This window comes from Zophobas morio, unplaced genomic scaffold, assembly GCF_036711695.1.
Source record: "Zophobas morio isolate AGI-343-1 ecotype UQ-CSIRO unplaced genomic scaffold, CSIRO_AGI_Zmor_V1 ptg000036l, whole genome shotgun sequence".
Classification (NCBI taxonomy): Eukaryota; Metazoa; Arthropoda; class Insecta; order Coleoptera; family Tenebrionidae; genus Zophobas; species Zophobas morio.
The window spans coordinates 98,230-123,100 of record NW_026972141.1 but is presented as its reverse complement, the minus strand read 5'-3'; the positions used below and the strand labels follow the sequence as shown (position 1 = coordinate 123,100).

At 32.5% G+C, this 24,871-nt stretch overlaps 4 protein-coding genes and 1 long non-coding RNA gene across 7 annotated transcripts; 2 read left to right on the top strand and 3 right to left on the bottom strand.

Moving 5' to 3' along the window:
- Window positions 1-731: 731 nt before the first annotated feature.
- On the bottom strand, window positions 732-3,053 carry LOC135139850 (uncharacterized). Its single transcript, XM_064070198.1, has 9 exons — window positions 2,986-3,053; window positions 2,852-2,932; window positions 2,679-2,749; window positions 2,540-2,614; window positions 2,419-2,489; window positions 2,301-2,364; window positions 1,269-1,428; window positions 1,143-1,198; window positions 732-1,090 (listed from the first exon to the last, which is right to left on the bottom strand). Exons 4-9 carry the CDS (start codon window positions 2,588-2,590, stop codon window positions 1,007-1,009), a joined length of 486 nt encoding a protein of 161 aa, XP_063926268.1. The 5' UTR covers window positions 2,591-2,614; window positions 2,679-2,749; window positions 2,852-2,932; window positions 2,986-3,053; the 3' UTR covers window positions 732-1,006.
- Window positions 3,054-8,404: 5,351 nt separating this feature from the next.
- LOC135139832 (coatomer subunit beta-like) lies at window positions 8,405-12,960 on the top strand. 3 transcript variants are annotated; one of them, XM_064070181.1, is made up of 24 exons: window positions 8,405-8,483; window positions 8,541-8,724; window positions 8,791-8,846; window positions 9,068-9,211; window positions 9,274-9,444; window positions 9,498-9,590; window positions 9,645-9,808; window positions 9,871-10,007; window positions 10,083-10,261; window positions 10,314-10,437; window positions 10,487-10,641; window positions 10,703-10,798; window positions 10,859-10,933; window positions 10,999-11,115; window positions 11,172-11,274; window positions 11,329-11,402; window positions 11,457-11,537; window positions 11,591-11,683; window positions 11,740-11,824; window positions 11,891-12,209; window positions 12,276-12,421; window positions 12,486-12,569; window positions 12,630-12,764; window positions 12,829-12,960. In XM_064070181.1, the coding sequence occupies exons 2-24, from the start codon at window positions 8,577-8,579 to the stop codon at window positions 12,888-12,890; spliced, it is 2,841 nt and encodes a 946-aa protein (XP_063926251.1). In that variant the 5' UTR covers window positions 8,405-8,483; window positions 8,541-8,576; the 3' UTR covers window positions 12,891-12,960. The 3 variants fall into 3 exon arrangements, with proteins under 3 accessions (XP_063926251.1, XP_063926250.1, XP_063926252.1); XM_064070180.1 differs by having other exon boundaries at window positions 11,891-12,212; XM_064070182.1 differs by lacking the exons at window positions 12,276-12,421; window positions 12,486-12,569; window positions 12,630-12,764; window positions 12,829-12,960 and having other exon boundaries at window positions 11,891-12,087; window positions 12,146-12,209.
- A 2,941-nt stretch (window positions 12,961-15,901) lies between these two features.
- On the bottom strand, window positions 15,902-16,286 carry LOC135139837 (uncharacterized). The gene is made up of 3 exons (XR_010282207.1): window positions 16,212-16,286; window positions 16,022-16,123; window positions 15,902-15,965 (listed from the first exon to the last, which is right to left on the bottom strand). It is a non-coding gene; the product is annotated as an uncharacterized LOC135139837 (long non-coding RNA).
- A 5-nt stretch (window positions 16,287-16,291) lies between these two features.
- Window positions 16,292-18,739, bottom strand: LOC135139843 (mitochondrial import receptor subunit TOM70-like). The gene is made up of 15 exons (XM_064070191.1): window positions 18,606-18,739; window positions 18,502-18,545; window positions 18,356-18,445; window positions 18,171-18,272; window positions 17,992-18,118; window positions 17,792-17,931; window positions 17,592-17,737; window positions 17,450-17,534; window positions 17,280-17,396; window positions 17,141-17,213; window positions 16,932-17,090; window positions 16,828-16,874; window positions 16,488-16,574; window positions 16,345-16,430; window positions 16,292-16,301 (listed from the first exon to the last, which is right to left on the bottom strand). Exons 1-15 carry the CDS (start codon window positions 18,712-18,714, stop codon window positions 16,292-16,294), a joined length of 1,422 nt encoding a protein of 473 aa, XP_063926261.1. The 5' UTR covers window positions 18,715-18,739.
- Window positions 18,740-22,522: 3,783 nt separating this feature from the next.
- Window positions 22,523-24,356, top strand: LOC135139851 (uncharacterized). The gene is made up of 6 exons (XM_064070199.1): window positions 22,523-22,597; window positions 22,664-22,800; window positions 22,863-23,049; window positions 23,110-23,206; window positions 23,859-23,959; window positions 24,298-24,356. Exons 2-6 carry the CDS (start codon window positions 22,675-22,677, stop codon window positions 24,339-24,341), a joined length of 555 nt encoding a protein of 184 aa, XP_063926269.1. The 5' UTR covers window positions 22,523-22,597; window positions 22,664-22,674; the 3' UTR covers window positions 24,342-24,356.
- The last annotated feature ends 515 nt before the right edge of the window (window positions 24,357-24,871 follow it).

Below are 24,871 nucleotides of genomic sequence, written 5' to 3'. Positions count from 1 at the left end.
CCAGCAACTGTTGTCTCTTTGCAGACTTCAAAAAAAATGCTCCAGGGAATAGGCTTGGGTAATACGAAAAAGCTATCGCCGAAACAGACACTTAAAAGGCAAAAAAAAAATCGTTTTATAAAAAAGGTAGAACTACTGGAAGAGCGTTGGTCTGAATGTATCGCTCTTGAAGGAGTCTCCGTTAAATTATAAGGTTGAAATTTTGCCAAAAAAGTTTTGTTTAAGTAGTGGGGTTCCGGGACCTTTCCGGGCGACCTGGTATGTTAAACAAATTGAATAAATGCTAATTGTGAGGATAACAGAATTCTTCAAAGCCCGTCGCCACTTACATAGGCATGCATTAGGCGCAAACAATATTACAAAATATCCACCCTGTGTATAGTTCAAGGTCTAAATTTTTTTTTAAGGGCTTCCACTTGTTTTCGCTAAAAGATCTCCTTACTATGCTACTTACCAGTAGATTCCTACTGTGTTTTAGTTCTTAGACTTACCCTTGTTTTGACCTGTGATTTGTTTGTATTCTTGTTGCTTTTACCATACCTAAATTAACAGTTACTATGAATAAATTCAAATATCTATTAATAGATCTTTTCTTGATTATTTTAACTTTAGTTACTTTAAAGTTGGAGCCTTTCCAAATCCTGTATCACTGTATTGTTGAGTACTTATAAAAGGAAATGTCTAACTTTTAGAAGAGAGGTGCTCTAACATTATTAGTGTTGTTAAATAAATTAAAAAAAATAAAGTCACATTTTATTTAAAAGCTATTTTTTAACAGCTAAAATTCTTTCAAAGCCAGCACTTTTCCTAGTAGAGGAAATAGCGTCATAATAGACAGCCTCGTCTTCTGGCTCGTATATTTTTGAACGAGATTGTAAAAGTTTGGTTCTACTTTTATTTAGTTTACTTCGTGGAGCTGAACTAAAAAATGGCCCATATAAGACTACCCAGCTGAAAAGTACAAGAAGGGAGAAAAAAATTCCTAAAGTTATTATTACAAAAGAAGTCACTGGGTGCCAGTGCATAAACCACTTAAGTCCTTTAAAATGAGTATCAAACCGAAGCTTGCATGAGTAAACCTGGAATAAGGCTTGCAGATAAAGTGCTACTTCCTCGCGTGATATATAAGATTAACTAAAAACCTGAACAGGTTTAGAGAGTTGAATTCTGGCGGAAACGATGGGTATATTATTATAACCTGACGTTAGAAATTATAGAGTTATAAGGCTAAGTAAATTTATAGATTACAAAGTATATACGACGCCTACCGTCAAATAAGTTCTCAAACATTACAATAGTAAGCTTTTGAGTTTCCTCGAATATACCAAAAATATAAAACAAGAGAAATAAAAGAAATTTTGCCACGCGTGTAAGCTGTGATTGGTATCTCAACATGGCAGGCTTGCGGGAGACGAGAATATTTTGCCTCTAACCATAAATTATTTAGTAAAGCACATACACTTCAGTGTAGACGTTGGTACTGAATGGCTCATATAAAATTCATAGGTAGCGCTGATCGCTAGAGCTAAAGTATGATGGCTTAATTGATAAAATAGAACATAATGACCGAACAGAAAGTTTTAACTGTCTAACTTTATGGCTGCGGACTGTCCTTTTAAATTTTTTTTTAACTTTAATGTGTTGGCGACAGTTTTAAGGCCTTCAATATGCTTTAAATACTTTAATCACCTTCCTTTGTCAACGAAAACTTAGCAAGAAATACTTACGTTCGTTAATCCATAAAAATAACGTTTAAAATTAGTACTCTACAATTTGCTAAGTCCCATCAAGTACAAAACAAGAGGTGAAGCTTTTTTATTAAAATCCAATGTTAATTTTTTTAAAAATTCTTGCGTTAACAATATAGTTTTCTTAATTATTTTTTAATATTTTTTATATATACCTTCATAAATACTGGTATTATCTTACACAATTTATGATTAAAGTACTGCATTTGTTTATTTTTATTCTTCGTTTTGTAATGATAACTAAGGGGTTATAGAAAGCGCTATTAAACTGCCTTCAGAGTACGATAAGAAAGTTTATGATAGATTTAATGCGTTATTATATATTTACGACAAGTTGACATTATTGACAAAGGAAATAATAAAAACTTAGTGAGCCCAAAGAGGCGCGTCTGGGAAAAATAAAGATCCTGTTCGGCCAATTAATAAAACGTATATAACTTAGATTTAAAATTAGTAGCTAGTAATATTCTTAAGTAACTACCACCTTATTTAGTATAAAGTTAGTTATCTTCCATTATTCAAAGATTTTATAAGCTTAGGGGTAAAACTTACCTTAGCTTTTTTAGTAGTGAGAGGATCTTCCTCTTTCTCAAAATTTGGACAATATTGATTTAAACTAAAAATAGGTCTAAAAGTTAATTTTTCATAAAGTTGTAACAATTTAAGTTACCATTTCTGACAGTTAACTGGACTCGAATTAAAAATCGGGCCTTTAAAATTGTGTCGAACGGGCTTTCTCACCTTTTAATTAATAATTAACTCAATACAGTCCATTTTATAAAATAGGTAACTTTATTTAGGATGTTCCCAGTGCTTTCTGTTGATAAGTAAAGCTCAATCATGAATAACCCCAAATTGCGATTTTCCTTTTAAGCAATAGCAATTTTATTGCGCGCAATAAAAAATCTTCCTAATATGCATATTACAAACCTCTGAAGCAGGTAATTCTATTATAATTGTTACATCATATCCCTGGTCTGCTCGCAAACTTAATCTGTACGCTCATATTTATTTATTACAAGTTATTTTTAGTAAGACAATAAAAAAAATAGTAATATCTATATATTATTAATAAGGCAAAGAAGAAAGTAAGTATGGTCAACATTTCAATTCAACTTCGGCGGCTGGGAAGTTTGGGGATAAAGAAACGGAATCGTCAACATCTTTTAGTGTAACGTACTGATCTAAAGATTTTGCGTCATCAATAAAAAAATAATAATAACGAAGGTTAGGTTACCGTAAAGGTCTGTATGAAGATACTCAAACTGAACTGGTAAAATATAGAAAGCTGGAGGTAAGTAGGTACGGAAAAATATGCCGGAAATAAGAATGGAAAAGCCAAAGATTAACAATAAAATAATTATAGCTAAAATCGTTTTTCCTCCCACAGTAATAGTTCGAAAGATCCAAAAATTTAGTCTGTGACGTTCAAGTCATTATAGATAGATAAACAGAAACAGATTATCTCGTGAAAACTTACCTATTCCTCATTTTAAAAAAATTGCTGTCAGATATCAAATTACTTCATGTATTTTACTTTAAAACGTTATTTCCTGGTGCTCGATCGAGTTAATAAAATTCGAATACTCGAGCTCTCAAATTAATTTAGATACTAACATCCTGAAAAGTTATAAAGTAATCTCGAACGAAACTTAAGCGGGCAACATCTGCATCAGTATAAGAATTGATAAACAAGCTGAGATATAATAACCACATCTTTTTCTATTTGCCTTAGTGTGTGGTAAACAGTAGCCAAATAAAAAAAAAAAGGTACGTTGCAAAGTTTAAGGACAAAAGTAAGAAGAGAAAAAATTGTACACATGTCCTCTACGCTACCATTATGTTGGAACTCGATACCTTAAAAAGTGGTTCTGCCCACATTTTGGCGTGGTGGGGAATCTAATAGATAGTAATATTATGAGAGGGGATGATGATTTAAAATAATAATAACATTTATAATAATTATTAAAATAATCATATTATCCATCCACTTTATTATAAATAAAAATTTTATTATATACAATAATAAATAGTAACAAAAGCATTTTTATATATATAAAAAACTTTTTTTTATAGTTAAAAAGCTTTTAATAATTATAAAGCTGGGAACGAATTTTTTTATTATTATTTTAACCAATCATTCTTTGAAAGTTCAATGCTCACGTTTGAGTCCTGTTACCCCTAATAAAAGTTTGTTTTACGAAATTTGAAGTTGTAAGATTTTAAAATGAAAAGATATCATTTAATAAGGTAAGGGTGTGTGTTTGAATTCGACACCTAAATAAATAATTTCCTGGCCCCTTAAGAAAAGCTCCACTTTTTGAAGTTTCCACTTTTTGAAGTCCTCAGGCACCTGGAGCTTTAACTTCGTACTTTGAAGTTTGACCTTTAATTTCTTTACTTTAAAATTTTATCATTGGCTTAACAAGGACTCCTTGTGGATCTTCTGCAAGCATTTTTCTCGTGTAATTGAAGCATTGTATGTGTCTGAAAATGATATATCCCGTAATAAAAGTCAACGATCCCGTTCTCCTGTAATATCGAAAGTTGGTCGTGGTTCGGGCCGACTTCCCATTCGCGGACTGATTTAACGGTCAGTGTAGTCACTGCCACTGGGTCACTGAGTTGGTTAAAAATCCTCAAGTATCACTGCTTCCTTGTTAATTTGTTAAAACAGCTTAGTGACTCTCTGAAACTTGGTTGGTTAGCAACCCTGGGTTTAGATTATATTATCTTGCTCTGGTTGTAAGTACTCAAGGAGGCTATTGACCTGCTTTAATCTCAGGTAACAACAGGGTTATGTTACAGTAAATCCGCACCTCCCCCCCCTACGGTTCGAAGGAATTCCTATTAAGAATGGTAAAACAGGCTGTGGTTCGTAGATCTTAAAAGATTTCATAACACTTTTAAGTTAGAAAATATGTAGTAGTACCCATAGTGGTTCTAATAAGTTTTAGTCATATTTAAAACTGGTAATTTCCAGTCTGTGCTCTTTAGCTTGAGGCTCGTCTATCAATTAGTGGTTAACTTAATAGCGGTACTGCCCTCCCTTTGATACTTGCTCTGTCTACATTTCTCCAACGGAAATCTTAGAATTAATGGATTGGTCTTTGGCTAATCTTCCTCTGTAATAATACATAGAAAAATCAACTAAGGTTCTTATGTGCTAGCACTACTTTACACTAGAATGGTTACCCACCAGCTCTCCTACCAAACAAAAATACTTTCAACTCAAGTTCGATAGTTTAACTAGTAAAGTAGATAACCACACTTTTGGTCTTGTTTAGGCATTAGTAAGCCTACTTTTTTAAGCTTTCAACTGTCCTTACTTGCTGGCAGAGATAGCAAGTTGACCGTCATAATAAGTGATGACAGTAACACTATGACTTCTTCCTTAGCTAGCTGTAAGTTTGAGGTAATTTCTACAAAAATTATTTTAACCTTGGTTGATACTGAACCATTTGTTCGATTGGCTGCTTGCCTCTCTTTTTTTCGGTATGAAATAGTATTTATTGCTAGAAAATCCGCCACTCTCTGGCTGTAGGTAACCCTTCTAATACCACCTAGTATATAAAGATATATTGCGCGTGAACTGTCTTATGAGGCTCAAAGTAGGCTCCAAAATGAGTAATACGTGATAATACTTTTGATACCTGATTCTAGGTACTTAAGAGGCTTTGTTTGGAACTTTAGTTGAGCCTTCCCATTATAAGATTAAACTTTTTTCAAAATATGAATATTTTTTATTAGACTATATATTCTTTGCTGTCTTAATAGTTATATATTAGTATTAAACTTATGATCGAGCTTTATTAATGGTGACACTCGGTTAGATTCTGCAATAATCTTTAGCTGACTCAATATTCAGTTAAATAGTAGTTCTCTCTTCTTGTTTAATAAACAACTTTGGCATAGTACTAGGTAAATACCTAATGAGAACTATATATAAACGTGGGATCCCTCGTGAAGTAGTTCCTTTTCTAAATATCAATACTATATTCTGGTTCACAACGACCAATTAAATTAATTAACCTGTTTTGAAAATACGTAGGCGAATTTGTTCACTCATTACGTTGCTCGAGCTCTTCTCGGCAGGCTTACTATACTTTTTTATTCAACATCTATGTTTTGCGCGGAGATGTGCTTAAGCATCCTCCATAGAGCTTTAATTTCAGCGATCTTGCCTATTATCCGGCCATACTTTAAGTGAGTAGATTTACCTCATCTGTGTAGGTCGGGTTCAGTGAAAGAACTATGCAGCTTTTTGGATTTGATCGTCTGCTTTTCTCGTAACTTCCGTCCAATGTTGTGCACTCTAGCATGGTAATGATTGATCGTTATCCCCAGGATGCTATCGTAAAGGTCGAAAAAATTGACCCTATATTCTACACGTACCAAGCATAGATGTTAATTTCGCTGACTTTCCGTAGGCTACGGTCTAAGGTTGCAAGAGGGCGCCTCCGTGGGTGGAATGAATGTTGGATCTATGTTAACCTGCTTTAGTTATGTCACCTTCTACAATGCGTTGGTCACACGTGTTCTAGCTTTTGACTTGTGAGCTATGCCACTACTCGAAATAACTGTTGACAATCTATATCAACGCGTCGTGATATGGTAACTTCTTTTATCCAGCTCTCGCTCAAGGTCAACATTCACCGCGGAAAGGAATGTTTACTTTTGTTTGGGTTGGAAAACTGCCCTTAATAATGGTTTATGTTTGGTTTAGTTTTTCGGCATGTTCTATCTTTCCTGTCTTTAGGGGCAGTCGAAAATTTAGCGCTTGATCTTTTCAGTTTTTTGTAAAGCTTATTCGTCTTCATATTTTTAACTGTCTCGTATATTTTCTCTATTTGAACATTATATATTCATATTGCCTTATAACTCTTAAACTCATGCACATTGCCTTTACTGCAGCAAATAACGCCGGTAGTATAACGCATAGCTCTTTTTATTTATATAGTCATACTCATAATCAATCTTTATTTCATTGGCCTCTTCAGTGATTATAGGGTTGTATAAACTTTTGTAGCAGAATGATGTTTGTCTACTTTATCTTTTCATATTTTAGTAATGATAACAAAAAGTTAATGTACGCCGATAATGAACCAATTTTATCTTTTTCATTGACATTGAACTGTATTCTAACTTAAAAATTTGATTGCGGGGATTAAAAGTTTAAAATATTATCGTCGTTATCTGCGCCACTTAGTTTATGTAAAATGTTGTAAATAACTTTAATCGGCAAAGCTTACCCTTTTGGAGTTAGTTAGGACTTATTTTTTGTTCTCTCGCCAAATCTACACTTTTACTTCTGTTTTTCCCACCTCAATTGAAATTAAATTGGATTGTCAAAACCACTCGGTCTGTTTTATTAAACTTCCGGGACTTCAGTATGGTTGTTAATACGGTCTACACTGAGCTCGTAGTGTTTATAATAGTGCGGCGTAATAGTATATTCCAAATTTAAAAGTTATGTAGAATTAATTCCTATGGACATTGAATTTTTTTGTTGATAAAAACACTTACGCGTAGTTTATAAGCTTAACTATAACGCATGATTTCTATCAAAAAGAAACAAAATTTTATTAATTTGTTTTACGCTCACACCCAAGCAGAAGTGCACTGGAAACTCAAATGCGTTATTGTGGTATATATTCAACATACGACTTGCACCTTTAAGCACCTCATCCTTACCACAACAAATAAAGGATAGAAAATATTAGTTGCCGATTTTACCTATACTATTGGCATGCTGAACTATACTTGACCATCTTCTATCTACCAACCTGTTTTTGCCCTAGATTTAAGTTTTATGTTTAAAATTTTATAGAAGGTTAATATTAATTTATACTTCAAGAGTCTGAGTTTCGAAATATGACCATTATTACATGTTCATAAGAAGTTGTGAACTTCTTTAACTCTTAGTTCACCGTTATTAGTATTAACAAATATATATAGCCTAATAAAGTAAATGTGGGTACTTTTGAAAGCTTATACTTATATAATGGTCTTGTATCAGTAATCAATGCTTTTATTAATTAGTTGATTAAACAGCTTTACAAAAAATTTATCACATAACTATCTATAATACCATTTTACATAGGAGAGTGTCTTATCATAACGTAAAAAGTAGGAAGCATTTTTTATAAGAAAAAGTTATAATTATAAAATAGATAAGTTTATTTTATATTATTTTTTCAAAGTTTTTTCAATTAAGATCCTGCTATTTAAAAAATTCATCTTTCAAAGGTATTTACGCAGGAATTAAAAAAAATTATAAGCATTTTTTTTATTTCTGAGCATTCGGAAAAACTTTTATCAAAGAAGCTATGTGTGAGGCTTTGGGTTTTTTCTCAAAAACACCGTATATCTCTCAGGTAAAATAGTGTTCGAGAAACAATAAATTACGAAAAGTAAAGTTTTTAAGTTTCTCCAGGTGGCTTTATATTAAAAAAATTTGTTTTTCTGTGAATTTATAGGGCTCCCAAAAGATAAAATTGATTATTAAAAAAATTATATTGTAACCCGGAATTCAATACTAATATATTAGGTAAGTATAATTCTAATATATTATTTATTTTACAATAAAATTGTAATAGCCTGCATATATATATATATTTGTTATAAATCCACCGCTACTAACTTCTGACCTCAAAGTGCTTTCCAATTTTAAAACTCCTTTCCCCTTCTTATCACTGCACATTTTACAAAGAGCAATCATACAATTTCATAATAGTAAGTATACTGAGAAATTTATATAACTGCGTCATTTTACTTTAGTTTTTATATTAGAACTGCTTATAACTGAAGGCCATTCTAGTATTAATAATGACTGTTGAAGAACCCTGCTACACTTTGATATCCTATGAAGATTGTGAATTTACTTCAGAACAGCAACTTAAAGTTCAAATAGAAAAAGGAGGGGACGCTGACAAGTTTAGGAGTCTAACAGAAATAATAAGAGGCCTATTAGGGGGTGCTTAACAATTTCTTTTCAGCCTCCTTATATTCTGTTTTTGTTAATATATTATAAATAATAAAGGGAGTAAGTATCCATCTCTGCTTATGCACGTAATCCGTTTTATTCTCCCTAGAAAAGTTAAAATATTGTTTGTTACGAAATATTAATTTATATATAAAACTCTTATTATAAGATTTTTATCCTTTTTAGTTTTATTTTAAAGTTAGGAAGATATTATTTTATTTTTTTTAAGTGTTCTTTGTTAATTTTTCATAACCTTCCTGTTCTTTAGAGTTAATAAAAGCACTAATTTAAGGTGAATTTCAACATTTCTTAACCTTTTCATTACCTTTTACAGGATAAAAATCTAAAAAAGTTATTGTTAATTTACTTTGAAATTGTTCCCAAACGCTCAGATGATGGAAAACTTCTTCCGCAAATGATACTCGTATGCGATGCCTTTCGCAAAGAACTTGAACATCCTAACGAGTACATACGTGGGGTTATTTTTCCTTTACTGAAGTTTATATTTTCACAGTGATCTTTTTCATAATTTATTAACAGGCCACTCTTCGGTTCCTTTGCAAATTACGGGAACCGGATTTGCTGGAGCCTTTGATGACCGCCATCTGCGATAACTTGAAGCATAAAAATCCATACGTTCGCCGAAACGCTGTACTCTGCATCTACACAATTTATAAAAAGTTTCCGTCTCTGCTTCCGGATGCACCTGAGGTTTGGGTTCCTCTCCGTCTCCATTTGTCTTCCTCGTTCAAGTTTATTATTAGATTATCCAATCTTACTTGGAGCAAGAAAGTGATATGTCCTGTCGCAGGAACGCTTTCATGATGCTTACCTATGCCGCTCCAGAACGCGCTTTAGTTAATTTCTTTCAGGCATTTAGTAGGTTTTTTTTTTTCTGAGTATCCAAATAGGAGTATGTCACTTCCAGACTCCATGAGATTCAGAAGTTCGGCGACATTTTGCAGTTGATGTTTGTGGAGCTTGTTTACAAGGTCTGCAGGGGCTGTCCGGCCCGGCGAGTCAGCTTCATTCGCCCTATATACCAGCTACTTAGTGCCTCCAGCCCGGCTGTAAAGTTAATCTTATTGAGTTTTATGACAAGTTCATTATGCTGAGCGGCTACACTACACTTTTCAGATTTGAGGCCGGGAAGACGCTGCTTGTGCTCACGAGCGCGCCCACTGCCGTGACTGCCGTGGCCAAAACTCTCATGGAGCTGATATATCGAGAAAGTGACAACAATGTCAAGCTGGTCGTCCTTAGTCGCCTTGAGGGTTCTTCTTTGTGGCGCACGCCGTCTTTGCTACATTCTTTTGCTTAACGGCTTCGATCTCGTGGGGCTCTCGCAGCTCTTAGGAGTCTGGCGGGGCACTCCAGCGTGTTTGAGGGCCAAATCATGGATCTGCTCCGCTGTCTGTGCTCTTCTGACCTTGATGTTCGACGAAAGGTTTTGGGTATAGCCAGCCGCTGTATTATCTCCGAAAACATCGTGGAGGTGGTCGCCTTTTTGCGAAAAGAACTGCTAAAGGTTCGCATGTTCCATTTACTTCTGTAGGGCGTTTGCCAGCTTTCATGATTAGACTCATGACGAAGTCGACTTTAGCGATGAGTATAGGCAAAGCCTGGTGCGGACTCTGCACGGATGCGCCATACGCTTTCCCTCAGTGGCTCCCCAGATAGTCCCTCTCCTTCTGGACTTTTTAGGTTGGCGTTTTTCAAGCGCAGGTCTCTTTAAAGTTCATGGTGTTTTTAGGAGAAGCCAGTGCTTCTTCTCGGGAAGTGATTTTCAGCGTAAGAGAGGCCATCGTGTACTTCCCTGCTCTTAGGAAAAGTATTATTGAGAAGCTGCTAGACTCTTTTTACTACATTAAAGATCTCGATGTCCTTCGAGCGACCCTGTGGATAATGGTAACTCTAAACATTCCTAGCGTTCGGCATTCGTCTCGACTGTTCTCTTTATACGAAAAAGGGAGAGTATTGCGAAGAGAAAGAGACTGGTGATAGAGTTTTTGACACCGTTTGCGACGCTATTGGAGAATTGCCTATTGTCCCCCCAAAGCAGCAGGTCGTGCCTTCTATGTTTTTTTTACACTCGGACGCCTTCGTTGTAAGGTCTGCCCTGTAGCCTGCCGAGGAGGAGAGGAACGAAGGTGAATTGGCCCACCGGCGAGTCGAGGCAGTTTCAAGCAATGGAGTGAAAGTAATTTTTTTCTGACTTACTGATTTCTTTTTAAAAGTTCCTTTACTAACTTTGAAGCCTTTAAGCTCAACACAGATGGATCATACGCAACGCAGAGCGCCTTTACAGCTTCTACTCCCGCCAGCGCTTCGCAGACGCTCACGATAAAATCGTTCACCCCGTTACGCGATATGCTCTATGAGGTGAGCACGTGCTCTATTTTTGTTGTTTTTTTTTTAACGGGTGTCTCCGTGCTGAGGGGGAGTATCTAGTCGCGATTGCCTTGGCTAGTACCCTAGTAAAGTTGGTGTTACGGAGGCGAGAGCTGGCCCCGAACGATGCAGAATGCAACAAACGCACTGGTGGAGTTTTCTTTTTTTTTTTTTTCCTTTGTTTGTATTAAGAATCTGCCTCAGCAAAGGCCATACTAATCATGGCCGCCATCCTCCGCTTGGGAACCTCTGGAATGACCTCTCACGCTATTGATGGGGTTTTTATTTTTTTATTCTGTTTGGAATTGTTAAGGTTTATAAAACTTCTTTAGGACTCTCACGACTGGCTTGTACTCTGTTTGCGGGTCCTTTCCGAACCGCAACCCATCGCCGTTCGGGCATTTTTGCACGAGGTATTCTACATAAAACTTCTTTCATTGACCGTCTTGCTACGTGGTTCGCTTAGTGCCAACTGGCTTGGAATAACTTATTAGAGGATTTAAGGAAGGAGAGCAACAACGACTTTGAGAAGCAAACTCAACCCGTCCATGCCGCGCAAGTTTGCCTTTTAAGAAAAAGGCCTGCATATCGATATTAATAGAATTCTTCTATAAGGTTGACGATGCCCTCGTTTTTCGCCATTTGGGCACCGCCAGCGAGTTGGAAGATGAGTTGGAGGCTTCCCTTTCCATAGCCGTTGGTTTGCCATGCGACCTCTTTTTCCATTGGGGCGCTAATAGAGAAGCTCATAGCTAACCTCGCGTAGGAACAGGCGAGATGCACGGGCTGAAAGCCGACTTTGAAAAGCCAGTGCAGCTCACTGGTTTGTCCGACCCCATCTTTGCGGAGGCGCTTATTACGATCGAACAGTTCGATCTTACGCTCCTTATACTTGTCGTCAATCAAACTCGAGACACACTCCACAATCTCTGCCTCGAACTTTTCACAGTTGGCGCCTTGAAGGTGTCCGAGAGGCCTGAACAGTACACGTTAGCCCCCGAGGGTTTCATTACCATCAAAGTAGGCATCAAGCTGTCTTCTTCTGACGGGGGACTCATATTTGGCCTCCTTGCGTACGATGTCAGGTGGTTGGCATGCGTATCCTTCCTTCCCTTCTGCAAGCTAATCGAATTCCTCTCACCGTGCGCCAGCGGGACAACCACCACCTCCTGTGTGGTGCTGAGCGATATCTCTGTGGACGCCATAGACTACATCCAACCTTCTACGTGCACAGACGAGGAATTTCGTCGCATGTGGGCAGACTTTGAGTGGGAGAATAAGCTGACGGTCAAGACGGGTTTTCTTATAGCGCACGAATGGAGATGTTTGTTGAAGGGGTTGACCCTCCTCTTCTTCACTAGATATTACGTCTCTAGAGGAGTATGTCAGCCATATTGCTTCGTGCACCAACATGAATTGTTTAACTTTAAAGGGTTCACAAAAAGGTGCATTTTTGAGACTGGCTAACTAATTTGTTTGGCTAAATTCTTTGGTTCTTTTTCAAGGCGAAAGCAACTTTTATGCCTCCATTCTTTACGCTCGTAGTATTTTTGGGGAGGACGTACTTGCTAGCCTATCACTCGAGAAAGACAACGACAACAAAATTGCGGGACACATTCGAGTTCGTGCTAAAACGCAAGGTGGGGTCGCCCCGGTAGACCACGTTTCCCTGCAAGTTTCTTAAATCTTCTGCCTTGTTTGTAGGCATGGCTTTGAGTTTGGGCGACAAAATTGCACGGAGTCAACATAAGAAGCGATTACTTTAGCACTTTAGGAATTTTTATTGAATATGCTGCTGAGAATAGGACTCTCGATTCTCCTTTTTCTTTTTTTTTATAAACAACTAAGAAAACATCACAATTTCCAGGGGTTGCTATTAAAAATAACAACGCCTTCAAATTTTTAGCTGTAAGTGGATGGTATTTCCAGCCCATTATATATTTCCATTATTAACAGTAACCACTTACTGGCATGTAGTTAATTGAATGCTAATCTCTATTAGTTTAATATAATTACTACTTATCATGCATCAAGGCTCGCGCTATATTGCTTGCCTTTAAGATTATTCAGACGTCTACTGGCACTTAGTTAAGTGAATGCTAATCTTTTTAGTTTTATATAATTATTACTCTGGTGCGCATCTAAAAATATAAACGAGGCTAACGCTTCAATGAAATCCTGTAGATTTTTTTAAAGGACGCAAAGCCTTGAATGACTGCTGCACGTGTTAATTCAGTTTAACTTTAACCTTATTTTATTTTGAATTTATATTAACTTAACGAAATAGTTTCTTATTCGGTTGCATTACGTTTCTATCAATTTCCATAAAATCAATAGCTATATCAATTTCGGACTAAAAAATAATTTTAAGTCTAATGAGTTGCAATATTAATATTATTAGTAGCTTTTATTGGTAGACATATACCCGAGAGATATATATTATCATGCTATATAAAAAATACAAGTTTAACTTATTCATTTAAAAGTATAAAAGAAGGCTTCAACGCACAGTAACTTCATATCTTACTCGTTTGTTTAGAGAAATAAATACTCAACTATAAACGTCTCAGGAGTAGAATATAATAACTTAACAGCAAAAGTTACAATATTTTGAATAAATAAATATAAGAATATTGGAGTTATAAGGAAAATAAACAGTTTTCTAATGGAGTGAAATGTTCAGTTCGGTCATAATTAAAAAGGAACTGCCCGAGAGTATAGTAAAAAATAATATTAGTAACACGTAAAAGTTTTTAAGTATTGAGGTAAATATGGTTTTTAATTCGCTTCTCATTTAAAAGATTTTAACATAGCTACAAATTATAAGTGTACAAAGTTCTATCATTTAAATGGGAATTAATTTTACAAGCTTAATTCAAGCAAGATTGAAAAAGAAGTTACAAATATGCTTGCCAATTTTCGTAGAAATAGTTTTTTTTAATAAAAAAGTTTAATAACCCTGATTATATTGCTTAAAACTTCAATATGTGCAGAACATCTTAAATTGTGTTTTTTTACATATAATTCTTTATTAATTTAACAAAAAGAACCTTCCGAAACTGTAATAGATCGATACTTTTTCAAATAAACATTACAATAATCATATTTGGTATAACGAAAATTGTTGCTCAATCTAGGTCTGCCTATATTAAAAGGGTGAGGTTACCGTTATCTTACTATACAAAAAACTACCTTAAACTAGGAGTGAGGTTTGGTTAAAGATTTAGTACTTGTGTGATGTATACCCCTTAATTTTTCGTTAGTGCTCTATATTGTCATTTAGATCGACTGTGAGGACAAAGAAAATTAGTTGCACTGAGTTGACTAAGCATTGGTTAAAGCATTTGCAAACGTCCCGCAGCATTTCCTCAGCATCGCGTATCGTATAGTTCTCAAAACAAATATAGTGGGAAAAAGTTAAATCTTGAGATGAATAACTAGTTCACTGAGTGTTTGGTTTCAAATTGAAAAAACTTCCGTAGTAGACTAGCCTGGTATTTCTCTAGTATTCTTATAGTTAAAATCATTATTCCAAGCCAGTGAAGCGTAAGTTACAGTGGATCGTATTATAGCATATAAGTAACTTATTCTTTTTTTTTTTTTTATAAAAAAAGCTCTTGCATTATAGCAATATACAAAGCGAGCTCTTGAAGTTTAAAGGTCTACCCTACATCCTGTTTAGTTTACCTATAATAATTTTTAAAAATTTAAACATGACTTACGAACACGAGTCTGCTATCCTGAGGAAGGTACTATATATATTCTTTTAACTAAACGTAAACCTCTTTCCATTTAAATTCTTATTTCCACTTGTAGTATTTAGTCACTGTCGATGGTGACAAACAAAAATAGTTATAGAGAGGGAAAACTGAGAAAGAAATGGCGTAACAGCGGCTTGCTTTTTCATTATAGAATAAAGCAAGAGAGCATAGCACCTAAAGACACCCATAAATATTTTTTCCAATAATTAACGAATTTACAATATTTTCGGTAATTAACGCTTTTTACTCCCGAAGAGCAATTTAGTTTAGATAAAAATTGTTCCTGCACGCTTTCAATTTTTCCCTTTAAAGTTTTATAGAAAAAGAAATCTTTAACGATTTAATTGTTTTAAGTGTATGTTTAGCAATACACTACAACAGTAAAATCAACCATATAATTTCTTAATTTTCCTGTGAAGTAAAACTTCTCAGAAGTAATAATTTTCAAAACTAAATTTTTTTTTTTTCGTTTTTTAAGTTAAATATATTTTAAACGGATTTTTTCACCTTCCAGCGCGTCTTCAAGCTTCCGACGTTTATGCTCCGAAAGATAAAATCTTTTAAAGATTCACCGCTAACTTACTAGTTAAGTAAAGTACTAACTATTTAATAATAAATACGTTGAGGCCTTTCTTGTAAATAGTTAGTGCTTTTAAATAAAAATTTCAAATTAAATTCAATGCCCTAAAAAAAGCTCTTAATTAACGTTCCCCAAATAAAAATTAAAAATAAAATTGCAAAATTTATTATTAATAGACACGAATTAAAAACTATATGATACGTAGTGATCTTTTTAGAAATCCAAAGAAATTCGCTTACATAAAGTTTATAAGTGAATGAAGATTTACGTATAATCCTTAAAAACCGTAAAGCTTCTAACAAAAAAAATTGAAGTCAAAATTATAATATTTGCGTTGGCAATAGAAGTTGCTAAATTTCATATAATAAATCAAATTCTAAAAACGCCCAAAGGAATAAAATAATCTATTATTGAATTTTATTAGTTCAAATATTTTCATTTCGTTCAAGTTGGCACTGCAATTTGCAAGTTTCCATATAATAATAAATTTGCGGTAAATCCTAAGAAATTTTATACGCAGTAACGCAATTATGGTACATTTATAAAACAAATTTACCAAAGAAAGAACAGATGATTTCTCTATGGCTCTCTTATAACAACGAACGGCCTCTTCTGGCCGATTAGTGGCTAAATAAGCCAAAGATAAATTGATCTCAGCCTTTTATAACAAATTTAATAAAATTTAAATAATTAAAAATATAAAATAATAATTATTGAGATTAATTTTTTAATAATAGTAATAATACCTCAACATTATGAGGATCCAATTGCAAAGACTTATTAAATAAGTCGATTGCTTTTTGAGGTTCCTGGAAAAGTTGGAACTCTAAAAAACCCTGAAAAATCGCAATAAAACAAAGAGATTTTTTTAAAAATAGCAAAAAAAAAACTGCCTTTCGGGTAAATGCTGTGGAATTTCCGGGATCAACTTTGAGAGCGTTATCAAAAAGGTCGTGAGCTTTAGTCTAATTGGCATCGAGAATTTAATTATAATTTCTAAACAAAAAAAAAATGAAATTTACAGGCTCCTGCAAGAGAGAATAAAGAAGGCCATAATTATTATAAGCTTCCGCGCGGGAAGGAGCAATCTCAATGGCTCGCTCAAAGGCCTAAGCAATATAATTTAGAAAATTAAAAATCCATTAAAAATCAAAAGAAAACAATAGTTATTAATAAAAATAATTATTACAATAAATTATAATAAAATACTTAAAAAAAGTTATTATAATTATTAATGAAAAATAAAATTTTAAAATTTAAATTAAAAAATATAATTTCATAAATTATGTTAGAAGTAAATTTCATAAAATGATTAATAAAATTTATTAACGGTAAATTATAAAATTGAATAAATTTATAAACTTCTTTGGCCTCTTGAATTTTCTGCGTCTCGTTAGTCATATACGGCGCTGTAAAATGCAAAGGACATCGAAATTACTTTAAAAAAATTCAAGTAAGAAAAAAACCTTTAGATTCCAAAAAAGCCAAGCAAGCCAGACCTTTATGATTGTAAGCCTCGTAATGTGCGGGATCAACCGCTATCACTTTATTATAAAAAGAAATGGCATCCTCGTGCCTTCGCTGGGCATTACAGGATTCTCCATAATGGAAAAGAACAGCACTGTCTGAATTTTGATAGAAATTTAAAGGTCTTAAAAATTTTAAAAAAAATTACCTTCCGGCGCGATGGCGACTGCTTTGTCCAATAGTGCATTTGCCTCGTCCAATTTATCAGCAAATAAAAAAGCCTTCAGAAAAACAATCAACCAATCTTATCAGTAATAATGCTCTAAGAAATTCAGAAGGTCACTCACGTTGGCCCATTTAACAAGCACGTGAGGATCGTCGGGGCTGATTCTATTAGCTTGTTCGTACAGTTCCAGCGCCTCTTCAACTTTCCCGCATAAATGAAGTAACGTCGCTTTTTCTACCTAAAAAAAACTTATAAGCAGAATAAAGATGACTTAAATAGTTAATAAACAACCAATGCAGTAAAATTATTAGGAAATTTTTTTAAAAATTGATTAAAATGTATCAACGCTTCATCGTATTTTTCCGCCTCTATTAGCCTAATAAAGAAAAAAGAAAATATATAAAAGGACATTATAAAATAGTAAAAATAAAACTTAAGCCCGAAATGTAAATTCGCTGATTCGTCTCCCTCTGACATTTTCGATTTAAGCTCGTCGAAGGATTCAGTAATTAAATCTCGTTTAAAACTTTCGTAGTATGACTTTACGACAGAAGATGTTGGAAAACTTCCAATTTTATTCTTTTAGTAAAAACTATAAAAAAATTTAAAGTAGCCAAGAAAAAACATAAGGACCTTAAGAGCCTCTTTGGCTTTTTCGGTAGAAATTGCCTTCAAAAGTCTATCAATATTCTCCATTACCTCCTGTTGTTGCTGTGATGGCTTCAAATCAGATTTATTAGATGGCAAGATAATCTTCGTTATCGAAATTAAATCTGTATAATAAGAATTTGTTAATACGAAATATAAATGGAAACTTTTTTTTTAACAAGTACCGTTTAACGCAGATTTAAGATCATCGACGGATTCATAAGCAGTAGCGCGTCGCTGTAGAGCACGAACATAGTTAGGATCGTGAGATAACGCTTCCGTGCAATCATTAATAGCTGTTTTATAGTCCTCCTATCGTGAAAAAAAATAAACAAGCTTTATGATAAACGCAATAAAAATTCACCAATTTAATATGACAATACGCCTTATTCCCTAAACACTTAGCTAAACCCAAATGGTCAGCCGAATCCGACTTTGCAATGGCTAAAGAGTACAAATCAATGGCCTAAAAAAGAAAAAGTACAATACTTTTCATTATCTACTTACTTTTTAAAAAAAAAATATAATTTTGTAAAGTAGTATATATACCTCTTGATATTTTTTTTCTCCGAATTTAGCATTCCCTTTAGCCCGCAAGGAATCAATGTCATTAGCACTAGCTTCACTTTTATTATCAGACTGAATTTATAAGTAAATAATAATCATACATGTAATTAATATGGAAATAATCGTACAGGAATATTACTAGTGGTAGAAACTTTTTTCTTGGACCTCAGTTCTAAAAAATTAGGAAAAACTAAAACAAAGAGGACTGTAACTAAATAATTATTAAATATACTTTTCTGATTAGATCTTTTCTTGAAGTGGTACTGATAAGAAAGATAAGTAATAACAATAGCTGTTGTTGCTACAAGTATTCCTAAAGCAACTCTGCCTGTCTTTTCCATTTTATTAAAATTTGGTACGAAACTGATATGTCTGTAATAACAAATATGCTATAAGTAACACTTGCCTAACCTTGAAAACATTTTAGTTAAAACGTGGCTGTTTACTCACGTGATTCTGGTTGCAATGTACAATGGCTCCATTTTGTGGCCTGTGATGGGTGTTTTATGTATAACATATATATAAATTCATATCGTGCTTTGCCTACTTAGTTGTAAGTTTAAGTCAAGGTTTTTTAATGTCTTTATAAATTTTTCAGTCTATTTCGGAATTTTTATCTTTGTAATGCTTGTTTCTAATGATGATAGAAAAAATTTATGTGATGGCGTTTCGTCGGCATACGTTTTTTACTGCCCTATTGTCGGTACGAAAAACCACTTTAACTTGTTTGTTAAGGAATTACTCTTTTAGCATCTTTTCTTTTTTATGTGTATATAAAACTGACATACTCCATATATTCTGCTTTAAAAGATATAAAGTTTTTGGATGCTAGTACATTATGCCCTATTGTGGTACAGTGGTCATCGTTGTCAGCCAGAGATGCACCTGTATAGCATTCAATAAGCATACTGAATGAAGTAGGGGGGCGTTTATTCTATATATATGTCTATGTTTCCACTAAGGTAGCTCACTACCTCCTTTACTATTTTATATGCAACTTAATATTATTATGCATAAAACGCCCAAGTGGGCTTGCTAGGTTAGGTAGTATTGCCTATGCTTCTCCTCGAGTCAATTTGATAGGATAGCACTTTAAATTAATCTCGTTATGACCCAAAGGCAGTTGTTGTCCAATGCATGTATAAGTATTTTGTATCTTTCTTTGTGTCTATTTTAAAACATTCCGCTGGTTCTATAATCCTATTTTTTGATTTCTTAAAACTTCAGGTGTTCTGATTTTCATGGATTGATAATCAAGATAATTTTTTTACCACATTTATCTTCTATATTGTATTACTTTTGCATGTTGTTTAAAAATGTTATATGCCCCATAAAATGATGCACACATAAATATTAATTAGAAATTTCTAAAATTTAAAAATACAGTCGTGATTCTAAGGTTTGTGAGAGAACCGAGCAGAATTTTTAAGCTAGTATAAAGCCACATTTTATTATGGTGTTTTAGTAGTTCATACAATGAAGCAGTCAAGTCGATGTTTATTATTGTTATATATGAAGAAATTTTTATAAACATTCCTCGCCAAGCAAGCTTGAAAGATAATTTTAACTGTTTTTAAGTTACTCGGGTCGATCCCTGGAATAAAGCACTAGGCGACAAATTTTGTTTATACTTTTAAATTTTTTACTTGTGCACGAGGAATTTAAAATTGTGAGCTTCTTATACTTCCACTATACGGTAGTAGTTGTTAGGCGGTCTGAAAGACTAAGAAATGCATGCTTCTTGCGTTTAGTAGCATTGCTAAGGTAGTGAAGTTAATAAAATAGTATATAAATTCAGTATAAATAATTTATATTAACCCCTCCGGTCTTTAATCAAATATGGCAGTGCACAGAAATAACTTATAAATTACCACTGATTATGATATTATTTGCGAAGGATTATTATATTGCAAAATGTTTTTTCGGTTCTTATAGAAAGTGCAAAGTTAGTTGTGAGTAGTAAGAATTAAAGAACTCTTAAATGTAATAAAGTCGGAAAGTTTTCGTTAAGTTGCCTTTAGTTGCTAACCTGTTTAGGCGTTTTTTTAACTATAAGCGATAGCCAACTTTCGTCACAGGCTCATAATAAAATGTTTCATGCCAAGGAGTTAGGTTAGTGGACATATTTTATTATAAAAAACAATTTGTGCATAGGATGAGTTAAAATTTTATAAAAGTTAACGAAAGCAGTCTAACAATATATTTTAATCTGAAAGCAAGGTATAATGGAAAGATTGATAATCGCTTTAGATGGGGTAACTTTAAAACAAAAAAAATAACTTTTTAAAAATAATCCTACTTTTGGCAGTATAAACACCTAAACTAAAAATGAGTAATTGTAAGCTTTACATCCTACCTTAACTAAAAAAAAAACGACGCTTATTTTAGAGAAAATAGTTCCGACCAAAATTTAAAAAAATTTGCTTTAATAAACTCTTTTTACACTTTTATTAAAACACCTTAAAATAAAAAGGCCAGTAAAAAAATATTACTGTGTTTTTCTTGCTGTGTCTTACTTTTTTATCTGACATGGAGCCTTATATAAGTTTATAAATAAAAAAATTTGCTGATTGATTTATTCAAAGTTATCAAACTTTACGTTTATAATTTAAAAAAACTACTCTAAAATTAATATATAAGAAAACCAAATTTTTTTGAATAAAATATTTTTTGAGGGAGAGATAAAAATTGTTTGCATTTCATATGTAACGATATTCAAAACAATTCGGCGTACAGGCATAACATCCTTTGAAACGTCTTTCTAGGTAAGTAGAAATATAACAATGCTACCCTCCAAGTTAAATACGCCCAGTAAAAGATTTTCGTACTATTAATTTTCCCTTCTCCCGATAAAAGAGACTGACTTTCTTAGAATACAATTATATTAATAAATTTGCCGCTATTCGTACTAAATATTTTTTTAATTGTTTTTCAGTAAGTTTAGTTAGGCGATGCGGGTCAGGCACGAGTAGTATTGCTTGTGAAAACGATTTATCTTTTAAATTCTTTTAAGCTTCCTGAGGAATTTCTTCACTTACTTAAAAAAACAAACTTTTAGCGATATACTGTTGTACTAAGCCTATTTTTCAAAAATTTTAACGCCTGACATTAAATAATAAAATGTATTGTTTTTTTTAAATTTTACAATATTATTACATAAAGTATACTTTTTATTTAAATAAAAATACAAAAAATTTGACTGCTTTACTTAGCTGTTCCACACAACTTGAAATTGTGCAGCCTTGTTTTCGATGCCAACAAAAACCTTTTGGTGCTTGAAAAGTCATGTGTAAAAAAGACTATATTAGGCTTAAATACTGCGTTAGACATAGTTTGCGCATTTAAAATATTTTTATACTCGTTTTTTAGAGCACGTAGAACGCGATATAAAAAAGTATTCATCTATTGGTTAGAGGAAAACGACAGTAAAATTTGTTGTTCGCTTGAACTTAAAACTTAAAAAAATAAAAATTACTTTATTGAAGTCTCAAAAAAATCTGACAAAATACATAGATTATCACTTCATATTATATTTGTAATAATTATTTTAATAATTCTTTTTCCCTATTTGTAACTAGTACAAAAATATTACTATTAAAAGAATTTTCTTTTTAATAGAAGTTTTCGGAAATTAATTTAAAAATAATAAAATTTTCTGGCTTATAAAAATAGTACAAGAGGTAATTTATATTAAGATCTCTTGCTACGACAGAATTTTTAAAAACTATTTAAAATTAATAAATGTTTCTGGCTTTCAGAATTGGTACTACGAGAGTATAACTACTAAATTTCTCTCTAAAATCGTTTTTTAAAATAGATTTATTATTTATAAACGTTTTACGCTTTTTAATATTAGTACAAAAGTTTTATTATTATAAGATGTGTCGTTACAAAAGAGTTTTTTAAGTATTAATTTAGCATTTATAAATCTTTCTCCCTCTTTTTAATGTTAGTACAAAAGTATTATCATTTTAAAAATTGTTCGCTAGAATAAAATTTTTTTAAAATATATAAAATTTATAAACGTTTCTCGCTTTTGTAACTGGTACAAATATTATTACTATTAAATCTACAATAACGTCTTACCAAATAACTTAAATTTCTATTAACAAGCCTTCGTCGGTCGCACATGGATATATCCGCCATCGACGTTTCCAAGCACTTAGCACGGGCTTGAATTACTACACAACTTTTACAAAACCTTTTTCGTGCCCATATTCCTGCGTTATTACCATTTATTATTATTATGTATTTTTTTATTACTATAATAACTTTAGAGCTTTTTTATAGATTTTTTTTTCATGGAAGAACTTGCTCGTGAACCTTGTCCAAACCGAATAATTACGGATTTTGGCGGAGCCTTTGCAATGGGAGCGGTAGGCGGAAGTGTGTTTCATCTAGTAAAAGGCTATTTTAATTCACCGAAGGTTTTTTATTTTTATATATATTACTAACTATAAACTAAAAGGAATTTTTTTATTTTATAAAGGGGCAACGTTTTCAGAGTGCTGTTAACGCTATGAAAGTAAGAGCTCCGATCATAGGAGGAAGTTTTGCTAATTGGGGAGGAGTATTTTCCTGCTATGATTGTTCTTTAGTTGCTATAAGAAACAAAAATGACGCCATGAATTCTATTGCTAGTGGCGGTTTAACTGGTTTTACTTTGGCCATCCGAAGTATTGATCTGAAAACCTTAGATTTTGTAATTAAATTAAATTTAATTATTTATTTTTTAGGTGGACTAGGTGGAGCCATTCGTTCTGGTATTGCCGGTTGTGTTATTTTAGCTATGATTGAGGGAGTACAAATCGCCATAAGCAGAATGATAGCGAGGTATGAAAATTTATAAAGTAAAAGTAAATAATATAAATCTAGATGAATTGGAGTTTATTAAATTGGTGAGAATTTTTCTGTTCTTAATAAGTTTAAATTTATATTTTTAAATATTATATATAATTTTTTATTATTATTTATATTATTTATTTAGTTTTAGTTTACAGTGAACTTTTAAAATATTTTATTAAGTCTATAATAAACAGATTTAACTTTAAGTTACTTTTGATATAAAAATTATATTAAAAAAAGATATTTGGTGTATATATTTATTTTCTTTTACTCTCTATTTCAGTAAGTCTCGTATAGTAAAAACTCTCGTCGACAGAAAAGTTGGATATTTTCCTTTAATCACTGCAGTTCATATGTTACGCTTAATGTTCGTTAGATTTTGGTTGGCCGATTTCGTGTTACGCTGTGCCTTTTTATTTTTATACAGCGTTCTGCAGGTTTTAATTTTATTTTTATAAAAGGGGTTTAGTTATTTAATTTTATCATACTTTTCTTTCGGAATATTAATATAAAGGATTTAAGTGATAAAGTAATCGTATTAGTGAAATTTATAGCAAGATAAAAAAGATTATTGAATATAATTAGTTATGGAATTCATTTACTGTTAAAATTTAATTTATTTTTTTTTTTTTATGAGCAGCCAGCAACGAGCCCAACTAGCGGCTCCTTTAGATGCTCCCGTCCCACTTTTTGATAAGAATACTACGGCCACTCACGCAGCGGATCTTGAGGCCTCGAAAGGTTGAGCAGTCACGTTATTCTTCGTTATTTATTAAAATTTTGATTAAATTTTTTAACATAAACCGACGTCATTTATTTTTTGCAAGAAACTTTTTATTAACGTTTGGCAGATCGTAAATTTTATTTCGATTGATTTTTTATTATTTTTTAAATTAAAAAATGTTGCTTTTTTATTTTAATTTAAAATCAATGTGATGGTCGATTCGAAGAATTTTTAAAAAAAGAATAAAACTATTTTACACAGATATAATCTTTTTTAGTTTATGGTATATAACGTGCTTAATAGCATATATCTGATTATATCTGTATTTGAAATATATTTACTTTTTTTTATACAGGAGAATTAATAGAAGATTCAAGCAATAATTTGAAGTTTTTGTAATTAATTTATATTTGAAATCTCTCATCCCCTCGACGATCTTATTAAGAACTTCAATGATTTTAAATTTTATTATATCTTTTTGATTTTGTTCTATTTGTGCTTATAATTGAAAAATAAAAATTTCTCTATATGATGATTTACTTTTATATACTGTCTTTTTTAAAGATGTAGATATTTTTTTTTTTTGCTTAAATTTATTATAAGTCCGTTGCGCTATAGCATTTGCTTATAAAATCATAGTTAGTTATGCTTTTATTTAGTACTTATGCGCGATAGTGGGCGTTGTAGTTAATTATTGTAAAACTTTTTGTACTTAGAAAAAAAATTTTGCAAGAAAAAGCTTTAAATTTCTTCACTGGCCTTTACTGTAATCGGCTAAAAAGTACCACTTAGCGAGAATATTACCGATAATACACTTAATTTTTGCTTAGAATATTTACTTAGTAGAAAGTAAAAGTAGTAATATACCGCGAGGAAAGGGACAATAACGTGTAAAAGTATCAACAAAGTGCGGAAAAGGCAGAAAAGGA